Source organism: Rattus norvegicus, chromosome 19, assembly GCF_021556685.1.
Source record: "Rattus norvegicus strain SHRSP/BbbUtx chromosome 19, alternate assembly SHRSP_T2T, whole genome shotgun sequence".
NCBI classification, from domain to species: domain Eukaryota; kingdom Metazoa; phylum Chordata; class Mammalia; order Rodentia; family Muridae; genus Rattus; species Rattus norvegicus.
In genome coordinates this window covers 72,106,148-72,119,527 of record NC_141552.1, presented here as the reverse complement: position 1 = coordinate 72,119,527, position 13,380 = coordinate 72,106,148, and the positions used below count along the sequence as shown (strand labels likewise).

Sequence of the window (13,380 nt, the reverse complement as noted above, 5' to 3'; positions counted from 1 at the left end):
AAGAGAACACAATTGCCAGCCCAGATTACTGTATCCTGCAAAACTCTCAATTAACATAGATGGAGAAACCAAGATATTCCATGACAAAAACAAATTTACACAATATTTTTCGACAAATCCAGCACTACAAAAGATAATAAATGGTAAAGCCCAACATAGGGAGGCAAGCTACACCCTAGAAAAAGCAAGAAACTAATCGTCTTGGCAACAAAACAAAGAGAAGAAAAGCACACAAACATAATCTCACATCCAAATATGAATATAACATGAAGCAATAATCACTATTCCTTAATATCTCTCAACATCGATGGTCTCAACTCCCCAATAAAAAGACATAGATTAACAAACTAGATACGCAATGAGGACCCCACATTCTGCGGCCTACAGGAAACACACCTCAGAGACAAAGACAGACACTACCTCAGAGTGCAAGGCTGGAAAACAAATTTCCAAGCAAATGGTCTGAAGAAGCAAGCTGGAGTAGCCATTCTAATATCAAATATAATCGATTTTCAACTAAAAGTCATCAAAAAAGATAAGGATGGACACTTCATATTCATCAAATGAAAACTCCACCAAGATGAACTCTCAATCCTAAATATCTATGCTCCAAATACGAGGGCACCTATATACATAAAAAAAAAACCTTACTAAAGCTCAAAACACACATTGCACCTCACACAATAATAGTAGGAGATTTCAACACCCCACTCTCATCAATGGACAGATCATGGAAACAGAAATTAAACAGAGACATAGACAGACTAAGAGAAATCATGAACCAAAGGGATTTGAAAGATATTTACAGAACATTCTATCCTAAACAGAAGGATATACCTTCTTCTCACCACCTCATGGTACTTTCTCCAAAATTGACCATATAATTGGTCATAAAACAGGCCTCAAAAGATACAGAAAAATGGAAATAATTCCATGCGTCCTCTCAGACCACCATGGGCTAAAGCTCGTCTTCAATGCCCACATATATATGGAAGTTGAAAATGATCTACTCAATGATAACCTGGTCAAGAAGAAATAAAGAAAGAAATTAAAGACTTCTTATAATTTAATGAAAATGAAGGTACAACATACCCAAACTTATGGGACACAATGAAAGCTGTGCTAAAAGGAAAATTCATACCTCTGAGTGCCTGCAGAAAGAAAGAGGAGAGAGCATATATCAGCAGCTTCACAGCACACCTAAAAGCTCTAGAGCAAAAAGAAGCAAATACACCCAGGAGGAGTAGACGGCAGGAAAAAATCAAACTCAGAGTGAAATCAACCAAGTAGAAACACAAAGGACCATAGAAAGAATCAACAGATCCAAAAGTTGGTTGTTTGAGAAAGTCAACAAGATAGATAAACTCGTAGCCAGACTAATGAGAGGACACAGAGAGTGTGTCCAAATTAACAAAATCAGAAATGAAAAGGGAGACATAACTACAGAATAGGAGAAATTCAAAAAATCATCAGATCATACTACAAAAGTCTATATTCAACAAAACTTGAAAATCTGCAGGAAATGGACAATTTCCTAGATAGATACCAGGTACCAAAATTAAATCAGGAACAGATAAACCATTTAAACAACCCCATAACTCCTAACGAAATAGAAGCAGTCATTAAAGATCTCCCAACCAAAAAGAGGCCAGTCCAGACAGGTTCAGTGCAGAATTCTATCTGACCTTCATAGAAGACCTCATACCAATACTATCCAAACTATTCCACAAAGTTGAAACAGTTGGAGCACTACCTAATTCCTTCTTTGAAGCCACAATTACTCTTATACCTAAACCACACAAAGACCCAAAAAAGAAAGAGAACTTCAGACCAATTTCCCTCATGAATATCGACGCAAAAATACTCAATAAAATTGTGGCAAACCGAATCCAAGAGCACATCAAAACAATCATCCACCATGATCAAATAGGCTTCATCCCAGGCATGCAGGGATGGTTTAATACATGGAAAACCATCAACGTGATCGATTATATAAACAATCTGAAAGAACAAAACCACATGGTCATTTCAAAAGATGCTGAGAAAGCATTTGACAAAATTCAACACCCCTTCATGATAAAAGTCCTGGAAAGAAGAGGAATTCAAGGCCCATGCCTAAACATACTAAAAGCCATATACAGCAAACCAGTTGCTAACATTAAACTAAATGCAGAGGAATTTGAAGAAATCCCACTAAAATCAGGGACTAGACAAGGCTGCCCACTCTCTCCCTACTTATTCAGTATAGTTCTTGAAGTTCTAGCCAGAGCAATCAGACAAAAAAAGAAGATCAAGTGGATACAGATTGGAAAAGAAGTCAAAATATCACTATTTGCAGATGATATGATAGTATATTTAAGCGATCCCAAAAGTTCCACCAGGGAACTATTAAACCTGATAAACACCTTCAGCAAAGTGGCTGGGTATAAAATTAACTCAAATAAATCAGTAACCTTCCTCTACACAAAAGAGAAACAAGCTGAGAAACTAGGGAAACGACACCCTTCATAATAGTCCCAAATAGTATAAAGCACCTTGGTGTGACTTTAATCAAGCAAGTGAAAGATCTGTATTATAAGAACTTCAAGCCTCTGAAGAAGGAAATTGAAGAAGACCTCAGAAGATGGAAAGATCTCCCATGCTCATGGATTGGCAGGATTAACATAGTAAAAATGGCCATTTTACCAAAAGCGATCTACAGATTCAATGCAATCAACGTCAAAATACTAATCCAATTCTTCAGAGAGTTAGACAGAACTACTTGAAAATTCATCTGGAATAACAAAAAACCTGGGATAGCTAAAATTATCTTCAACAATAAAAGGACTTCTGGGGGAATCACTATCCCTGAACTCAAGCAGTATTGCAAAGCAATAGTCATAAAAATTGCATGGTATTGTAAAAGAGACAGAGAGATAGACCAGTGGAATAGAATTGAAGACCCAGAAAGGAACCCACACACCTATGGTCACTTGATTTTTGACAAAGGAGCCAAAACCATCCAATGGAAAAAAGATAGCATTTTCAGCAAATGGTGCTGGTTCAATTGCAGGTCAGCATGTAGAAGAATGCAGATCGATCCATGCTTATCACCCTGTACAAAGCTTAAGTCCAAGTGGATCAAGGACCTCCACATCAAACCAGATATACTCAAACTAATAGAAGAAAAAGTGGGGAAGCATCTGGAACACATGGGCACTGGAGAAAATTTCCTGAACAAAACACCAATGGCTTATGCTCTAAGATCAAGAATCGACAAATGGGATCTCATAAAACGGCAAAGCTTCTGTAAGGCAAAGGACACTGTTGTTAGGACAAAATGGCAACCAACAGATTGGGAAAAGATCTTTACCAATCCTACAACAGATAGAGGGGCTTATATCCAAAATATACAAAGAACTCAAGAAGTTAGACCGCAGGGAGACAAATAACCCTATTAAAAAATGGGGTTCAGAGCTAAACAAAGAATTCACAGCTGGGGATGGGGATTTGGCTCAGTGGTAGAGTGCTTGCCTAGCAACCGCAGGGCCCTAGGTTAGGTCCCCAGCTCCGGAAAAAAAGAAAAAAAAAAGAATTCACAGCTGAGGAATGCAGAAATGTCTTAAGGGAAATGCAAATCAAAACAACCCTGAGATTTCACCTCACACCAGTCAAGAGTTGCTAAGTTCAAAAACTCAGGTGACAGTAAACCCTGGTGAGGATGTGGAGAAAGAGGAACACTCCTCCATTGTTGGTGGGATTGCACACTGGTACAACCATTGTGGAAATCAGTCTGGAAGTTCCTCAGAAAATTGGACATCGAACTACCTTAGGACCCAGCTATATCTCTGTTGGGCATATACCCAAAAGATGCCCCAACATATAACAAAGACACATGCTCCACTATGTTCATAGTAGCCTTATTTATAATAGCCAGAAGCTGGAAAGAACCCAGATTCCCTTCAACAGAGGAATGGATAGAGAAAATGTGATACATCTACACAATGGACTATTACTCAGCTATCAAAAACAATGACTTTATGAAATTCATAGGCAAATGGATAGAACTGGAAAATATAATCCTGAGTGAGGTCACCCAATCACAGAAAAACACACATGGTATGCACTCATTGATAAGTGGCTATTAGCCCAATTGCTTGAACTACCCTAGATGCACAGAACACATGAAACTCAAGAAGGATGACCAAAATACAAATGCTTCACTCCTTCTTTAAAAGGGGAACAAGAATACCTTTGGCAGGGAATAGGGAGGCAAAGTTTAGAACAGGGACCGAAGGAACACCCATTCAGAGCCTGCCCCACATGTGGCCCATACATATACAGCCACCAAACTAGAGAAGATGGATGAAGCAAAGAAGTGCAGGCCGACAGGAGCCGGATGTAGATCGCTCCTGAGAGACACAGCCAGAATACAGCAAATACATAGGCGAATGCCAGCAGCAAACTACTGAACTGAGAACAGGACCCCCGTTGAAGGAATCAGAGAAAAGACTGAAAGAGCTTGAAGGAGCTTGAGACCCCATATGAACAACAATGCCAACCAACCAGAGCTTCCAGGGACTAAGCCACTACCCAAAGACTATACATGGACTGACCCTGAACTCCAACCTCATAGGTGCAATGAATAGCCTAGTAAGAGCACCAGTGGAAGGGGAAGCCCTTGGTCCTACCAAGACTGAACCCCCAGTGAACGTGATTGTTAGGGGGAGGGTGGTAATTGGGGGGAGGATGGGGACGGAAAGCCGATATAGAAGGGGAGTGGGAGGGGCTAGGGGGATGCTGACCTGGAAACCGGGAAGGTGAATAACAATCGAAATGTAAATAAGAAATACTCAAGTTAATAAAGATTTTTAAAAAAAAGGAGTGAAGCATCTGCACTTTGGTCATCCTTCTTGAGCTTCATGTGGTCTGTCGATTGTATCTTTGAGCTTTTGTGCTAATATCCACTTATCAGTGAGTGCATACATACCATGTGTGTGTTGTGTGTGTGTGTGTGTGTGTGTGTGTGTGTGTGTGTGTGTGTGTGTGTGTGTGTGATTGGCTTACCTCACTCAGGTTGATATTTTCTAGTTCATTCATTTGCCTATGAATTTTATGAAGTCATTGTTTTTGATAGCTCAGTAGTACTTCATTGTGTACATGTACCACATTTTCTGTATCCAGTCATCTGTTGAAGAGCATCTGGGTTCTTTCTAGCTTCTGGCTATTATAAATAAGCTTCTATGAACATAGTGGAGCAGAGCATGTGTCTTTATTGTATGTTGGAGCATCTTTTGGGTATATGCCCAGGAGTGGTGTAGATGGGTACTCAGGTAGTACTATGTCCAATTCTCTGAGGAACCTCCAGACTGATTTCCACAGTGGTTGTACCTTGCAATCTCACCAACAATCGAGGAGTATTCCTCTTTCTCCACATCCTTGCCAGCATCTGTTGTCATGCAAGTGCTTCATCATCATCATGAGATCTGATTTTAAATCCAAATCTTGCTTTTCTGGTGTTTGAATATCCAGTATTAGCTTTGGTGGGAGAACTGGCCTCTGATGATGCCAAGTAGTCTTGGTTTCTGTTCCTAAGATTCCTGAACTTGCCTCTCACCATCAACTCAAGCAGTTGGAATGTCTAATGTTTGTGAAGCTTCCTTCCTTCCTTCCTCCCTCCCTCCCTCCCTCCCTCTCTCACTCTCTTTCTTTCTTTCTTTGTTTCTTCCTTCCTTCCTTCCTTCCTTTCTTTCTTCCTTCCTTCCTTTCTTTCTTTCGTTCTTTGTTTTTTCCTTCCTTCCTTTCTTTCTTTCTTTCTTTTTTATTGGATCATTTGAGGTGAGAAGGCTCACCCTAAATCTGGCCCATACCTTCAAATGCTAGACAACATAAGAAGACAAGGAAGAAGAAGACTTTTGCTTTTCGCCTGCTTATATTCATTCTCACTGCCAAAGTCATCTGTCCTGCTACTGAGGCATTCCTTTGCTGGTGTAAGAACTCACTTCTTCAGGATTCTAACATAGTCTGACATAGTCTGGCAGTCCTCTAGAAATCCTCCAGAATTCCAGCACCAGATTGGGATTTCTGAAACATCCAGCTTGAAGGACTGAATAACTTCCAGATTATCATCATTTCTATCAGGAGACAGTTATTGTTAAACAAGCCAGTCCACAGCATGTAAGGTACTCTAACAAATCCTCCTTCAATAAATACATATCAGTTATGTTTCTTTAGAGAGCCCTGACTAATAAAATCAATATTTCATTAGGAATCAGTTTAATAATATGTTCATTTAATAGCACAATGTCATTATACGCATAAATCAATGCAATCCTCGAGATAATTGCTCTAAAGGGGCTAGAAAGAGTGTAAGACCTAAAGGCAGTGGATGACTGCAAAGAAACATTTACTTATGGACACAACAGGGTATGTATACATGAACTCACAGCATTTGTGACAGCATCAAACCTGTGCAAGCTCCAATCACACCAAATCCCACGACACAAAGTTAGGAAAAGGGAGTGAATTAGAGAAGAATTAAGGAAAGGAATGAATATGTTCAAAACACATTGTATGAAACTTAAAGAACTAGTGAAGAATAGGAGAAGGAGGAGAAAGGAGAGGAGAATAGAGAGGAGAGGAGAGGAGAGGAAGAGGAGGAAGTGAAAGAAGAGAATAGAAAAGAAGAGGGGAGGGGAAAAGGAGGGTGGACAGGAAGAGGAAGAAGAGGAGAAAGAGGAAGAAGGGGAAAGAGGAGGTTATTTCAGAAATAAACTGCCATCTATATGGTCAATAATACTAAGACTATTTAATAGGAAAAGGCAATCTAGTGGAATGGTACAGGAAAAACATAATATCCCCAAACAAGAAGGATGCCTGAGCCCTTAAAATATACATGGAAGTATTTCAATATAAATCAAAATTCTTACAAGTGAAAGCTAAACTGTAAAATAATAGAAAAATATATAGGGGAAACCTAGAAGATAATGGATATAGCTGTGTGTTTCATAGTTGACATAAATCACAGCCAAAAAGGAAAGGGGTTCATCAGAATAAAATTTTTGACATTGTTTTAAAGAGACAGCTATAGTGTAAAAACCCCTTAGGACCATGTCCTTACTCAGAATAGGCTTTGTATACTACCAGGGGTGTAGTCCCTCTCATGGAGCTGCCCTCAAATTCAAGGACAAGTAGTTGGATAGCTCCAAAATAATTGTGCAACTATTGTACCAATGAACACACTTTGCTGCATAGTCATATTATGGGTTACCCAGTACACAACTGGTTGAGACCATTAGTGAGTTTTCTCCCCCAACATCATGAATAGTCTCATCTTGATCTCTCTGTGTCCTGGATAAAGTGTGTGTTATACTAGTCAGTCAAGTCTCATCATCTACTTCTAGTTGGCCATAAAGAGCCATAGCTATAGTCTGTATTCTTTGGGGAGCTTTTATACCTCTCTAACCAACCACTTAAATGGGGCTTTATATATTGCTATCCAAATGGCTCAGGAAACATTGAATAAGAGATATCAGACACAATTTAAGAGCAGGGGGATGGGAGTCATTGTTAGGAATTGCTTCCATGAAGATTCGACATTGCCGTTGCAGCCATGAACACACACAAGTTATACAAACTAGCCAGAATTAGGTCTTTCAATCATTCATCAAAAATAGAAGACTTGTCAATGAGACTTGGCCCATTCTAAGGACCCAATGACTGTTAATGCTTGTAGGAGGAGATTGTGTCATTTTTTTTCCATATTGTATCCACTATGAGACTATTGTGAAGAATATTCATGAGAGAAATCAACCCCAACTACAGAGATAACATTCCTTGCGTTTTGTAAGGTTATTGGAGAGAAAAGGAGAAATTAAAGTAAAAAGTGAAAGAAAGAAAGAAAAATATTGACATTTAAAAGTGTGAGAGATTGGGAGAGCAGTCCTGTGGGTGCAGCTTCTAATCCCAGCTCCTTGGGAGGCTGATACAAGAGAATGACAAGTTCACATCCAGCCTGAGTAACATGGTGAGACCATGTCTCAAAGTTGTCAGAGGCAAGAGGGTAGTATTAATGTAGTTCAAGGATATTATGTCTTTCCTGCACCACTGTACCACACTGCCTTTACCCATTAAGTCACCTTGGTATACTTCACCATGTAGATGACAGTTTATTTCTGAGGTCACCTCCACTTCCTACTTCATCTCCTTCCTCTTCCTCTTTCTTTGCATAAAAAATAACCAGGTTCAATTACCTGTACTCGAAACAAACAGGAAAGAAGAACAAATGCTGGTAAGGATTTCAAGAAATTATAAACATGGGGTAGAGGAGTCAGCGTATAAAGGTGCTTACCACTAACCTGACACATGCTTTCCATTCTCATAACACATGCTAGAAACAGAGATCCTGCCTGTCCTTTTACCTCCACAGCCACAAATAAATCAACTATAATTTAATGTCTTCAGAATGAAAAAGAAATTTAATTTACTAAATTGGTTTCCTCCAGAGCATCTAACTTTGAATAAGAAGGGAAAGTCCTGAGTCCACACTGTTCACACAAGTACTTGCCTGGGTGAACTGACATTTGAATGTTTCAGTTTTGTGCAAGAAATACAATGCAGAAATAGAAAGCATTCTTTATTCTTGTAAATTTGTCCAACTAAAACTCTCTAAAAGAATCATATTCTACTTCATTTCAGCATGTGTTCCAGTAGAGAGATATTAAATCTGTTTTTTAAGTTTTGTTTTAGTTCATGTGTATGTGTTTTCCTGAATGTATAAAACTCTTCATATGCATCGCTAATTATAAGAAACATTCTGGTTTTATAGTTCTGTGCAGTAACCAAATCCTGTGCATAGATCCTTCTTATCTCCAGTCAGTTAAATTGATCGATTCCTTTCAAATCTCGCACCTTTAATTTTGTGCATAATATGCTGAAATCAGAATATGTCATATCTCCCCAGTGGCTCCTTTTCATGTCACATATATCTGTTGTTGTAAACACAATCAAAAGTCTAGTAACTATCACTGCGCACTTTTTATAATACGTGTTTATACCTATACAGTAAAGAATGTGAGCGAGATTGTTGGATCCAGTTCATGTATGCTTTTAATTCCACATATACTGCACAAAGTATCTACGTAACCATTCTAGAATGATTGTAGTTAGTAGTTTAGCAGTTGCTGCCTGAGAAAACTGTGTCCTGATTCTTGGATCTGTATTTCTTATGAATTGAAAATATTAAGAAGATACATTACACTGACCAGCTACCAAAAGCACAGAGAGTAAGTTAGAGTCTAAAAGACATCCCCAGAATGCAAGGACATGTTGTAGATCAATCAGCAGTTTAAGTGTTAAGTGGCTAGTGTCCACTTACATAGCTAAGTGAGGTCAGGACTCTAATTTTTCAGTGAAAAAGACAATGGAAATGGAAGCTATACATGGGTGGAAAAATAGCCTTGCATACAAAATGCATAGGTGCAGGTCCCAGTAATTTAAACAATCAAGAAAACCAACAAATATTGGCAAAGACATCAATTTACAGCCAGAGATGCATGGTACCACCTCACTTTCAACAGACTTGAGCAGCCTTCTCTCTATGTCCCTGCCATTTGCCTTAGAGGTGGCTTAACAGTCTCAGCAACCCCCATCTACATTTTATTCTCTGACTAAAGAGAAATGTTTCATGGGGTTTTCCATTTCTGTTTGTATTACTTTTAAAAATCTGTTTTTAAACTTTTACTGTGTGGTCCAATTCCTCTACTTTGTCTTTCATCCCCGATTCTCTGTTCCCTATATGAGCCATTCTAGAGGTGAAGCTTTCCACAGAGGTTTTTACTTGGCTTATTCAGTTTTTTATTTCCATTGCCATTTTGGTTTTCTTCAGCCATTCTATCTGTGTTCTACATCGTGTATTGAGCTCCACATTTCATTGGAAATCTCTGCCTTTGTCCTTTTGACATAAATTCACATATTCCTTGAATTGTTTGAAAATGCTCACAATCATTCTTTATAATTCTTTGAAGTAATTTCTATAGTTGCCATTATTATAGGATTAGTTATTTGTGGAGAAGAGATCCTGTCTTGGTTTATCATGTTTCTGTATCTGCACTAGGATCTGCATATTTAGAATTAGTTCATTGATAGTTTTTCTTTTGTACGTTTAGTTTAAAAACTCTGGTTGGGCTGGAGAGATGGCTCAGTGGTTAAGAGCACTGACTGCTCTTCCAGAGGTCCTGAGTTCAAGTCCAAGCAACCACATGGTGGCTCACAACCATCTGTAATGGGATCTGATGTCCTCTTCTGGTGTGTCTGAGGAAAGCTACAGTGTACTCACATGTCTGTCAATTGTTGCTTTGTGTACGGGGAGAACAGGAAGTGGAGTTTGGTGGTACAGCATGTGTCTGACAAACTCTTCTGGTGTGTCTGAAGACAGCTACAGTGAACTCACATACATAAAATAAATAAATAAAAATAAATAAAAAAAAACCTCTGGTTGTTTTTTTTTCTTTCAGTGGTGGCATTTGCAGTACTGAGAAAAAGGCTAAGTCCTATGAGGGTTGAAGTTTCCCTTCCCTCTGTGGGAATCGTATTTAGATCCATAGGTATCATCTGGCATTTTCCTCTAATTGTTAGGTCTTGTCAAGAGTCATCTAGAGCCTCCTACCTGTTTCTTAAGCTTTCCCTGTGATGTGTGGAACCCTTCACACACCTGTAGGTGTGTAACAAATCTGGTCCCTAACCTGGTTTCTTAGATCACTCTGGAGCTTCTGGAACATGTGGGATGTTGTTAGCACCAGCAGTCCTAACATAGAATAGAATATGAACTCTACTTTTCTATAGAAGTCGCTGCGAATTGTGGTCCCATTTATAAAATATCTTCTAATTAGCCCACATGCTGCTGTTTGTTTGCAGTTGTATTCAAATACACATTAAATCTATTATTATCATACTTTCTTTTTAATAGCATTCAAATATGCTCACACAAGTATTTGTTAGTCTCTGACTAGAATCAGTCACTATAATTTTCTTTTTTAAAATATTCTGTGTTCTTATTTGGGGAAATATATATATACACACATATATACATATGCAAAGAATCGTGTGTGTGTGTGTGTGTGTGTGTGTGTCTATGAACACCATCAAAGTACAACACTACAGAGTTGGCTTTCACATTGGCATGGATTCTGGCTAAATAACTCAGGTTGCCAGGCTTTTGTGCCAAATGCCCTTTTAGGCCGAGACATTATCCCAGATCCCAAGTTTAGTTTACACTATGAGAATGCCACCATATTTTTTTTCTTTTACGTATAAATAGTTCTGTGTAACATTCAAAATGGTTTTGTTCATTGTGCTCTTTTCAAAATGAAGCCTCTGGCATTTGCATTTACCTCTTGTATACCTCCTTTGAGACAGAAATGTGCTATGAGGGAAAGCTTGTATCAGAGTTCCCAGGAAGCTTCCTGAATGCCATCACCCTACTCTGTAAGTACTGCTATACACAACCACATTCAGCCTTCTTCTTCAAGAATCCAGTCTTACACTCTTATATAAATATTTACAATACGTCAACTACCCAGAAAGAATAACACAGACAGAGTCCATCCTTGCAGGTTAAGTTACTTTATTTTAAAAACTGGAAAGGGTGATAAAGAAGCTGTATTTAGAAGGGGATTGACATTTATTTTGATGCTTTAAAATGTAAAAATTAGTCTCTTTCTAGTATCCTTGATTGACACTGTTCTTGTGTTTACAGAGCAGTCTAAACTTGAAAAATCACAAAAGAAATGTGATAACTGTTCAGATCTTTCAATATCTGGCTCCAGTAAACAAGAGCTTGAAGGTAAGGTTATAGCTCTAAGACAGACCAGTGAAATGAAACTCTGTGTTCCGGTTCCGTGGTTTCTATTGACTACTGTACTTAACCTGTGGGCCCTTCCAACAAGCAACCAATGTAACAAGCACAGCAAGTATTCTATGATTTCGGTGTAAATAGGTTGGCATGCGGAGGACTTTGTGGATCGGTACAGTAAAGCATCCTGTGTGTGCATACCTTCCCTTAACATTAACTCTAGCAACTTGGCAGATTTCCTTCATCTCTCACAGCCTTAACTTTCTGCAAGTTGATCTGAAATAGAAGATACCATAATTTATTGAGAATCTCATTAATTGAGAAACTTTGGGTTTTTATTATTACAACCCCAATCAGTGGAGCTATAATATCATTGTACAGTTCTATTATGTTGCTTATGTTTATATGAAAAATACAAAGGGTCTTGGCTGGGCATAGAGCTGTCAGAATACTTGTGGTCCAGGTCTTGTAGGACCTGACATAAGATCCCCAGCACCACACACAAAAAACCATGCACAGTGCCTACATTCGGGGTACAGTGAGCCTTTCCCAAACACCAAGGTGGAGGGCTGGAAAGATAGCTCATTTATTTTGAGCATTTGCTGTTCTTCAACTTATAAATTCAATTCCTAGCACCCATTACAGGCAGCTTACAACTGCTTGTTACTCCAGATCCAAGGGATGTAACACCCTCTTCTTGCCTGGTAGGGTGGGAGGAATCCAAACACAAGTGGCACACACACACACACACACACACACACACACACACACACACACACACAGAGTGAGAGAAGTAGAGAGAGAGAGAGAGAGAGAGAGAGTGAGAGAGAGAGAGAGAGACTACCAATGAATAAATAATTTGAAACTAAGATAAATAATGATTGAGGAAAATACATGACATCCACCTTTGGCCTGTAGAAGGGTGACAGGAATAAAGGAAAAGAGTAAGAAAGAAATATGGGCGGTGTGATTGGGGAGTTAGCTCATAAATGGCTTATAATCCTAACTGGATCCTCAGAAGACAGTGGATCCCTGAGGCCCACTAACCAGTCTGCTCAAGCTAATCTGGGAGTTTGTGAGTTCTGCATCAAAGAGAAACCCTCTCTCGAAAGAAACAAAGGGAATAGCACAGGTGAAATAAAACTCAGTGTTCTCTGCTATCCACCACACATGCCCACTGATGTAATATGGAAAATATACTGGAACACATATGCACATGGACCCACAGCATAAATACACCCACACTCACAACATCTTAATTAGTTAACTACCTAACTGATTAGAGTACGTAAGTAATGATAGTTCTGCCAGTAAGTACATAAAAAGACAAAAGAACCTACCTCCTTTCTATTAGCCATCATTTGCATTTGATGAACTGAAAATGCTAACAATATTAAATTGTGTATTTCTTTGGGGATTTTTTTTTGAGAAGGATCTCACTATATAGCCATTGAAAGGCCAAGAATTCACTATTTAGATCAGACTGGTCTTGAACTCTTAGAGTTCTACCTACTTATGCCCCTACTTAGGGGTAGCATTAAAGTCCTGTG

General features: G+C 38.8%; 1 protein-coding gene across 16 annotated transcripts in view; it reads left to right on the top strand.

The window, feature by feature from the left end:
• Window positions 1–13,380, top strand: part of Ccdc7a (coiled-coil domain containing 7A) — a 410,770-nt gene that overhangs the window by 353,312 nt on the left and 44,078 nt on the right. For all 16 annotated transcript variants that reach the window (XM_087595057.1, XM_087595068.1, XM_087595056.1 and 13 more), the window contains one exon: window positions 11,735–11,821. In XM_087595057.1, the coding sequence (XP_087451183.1) occupies window positions 11,735–11,821 (87 nt within the window). The remainder of the gene's footprint in view (window positions 1–11,734; window positions 11,822–13,380) is intronic.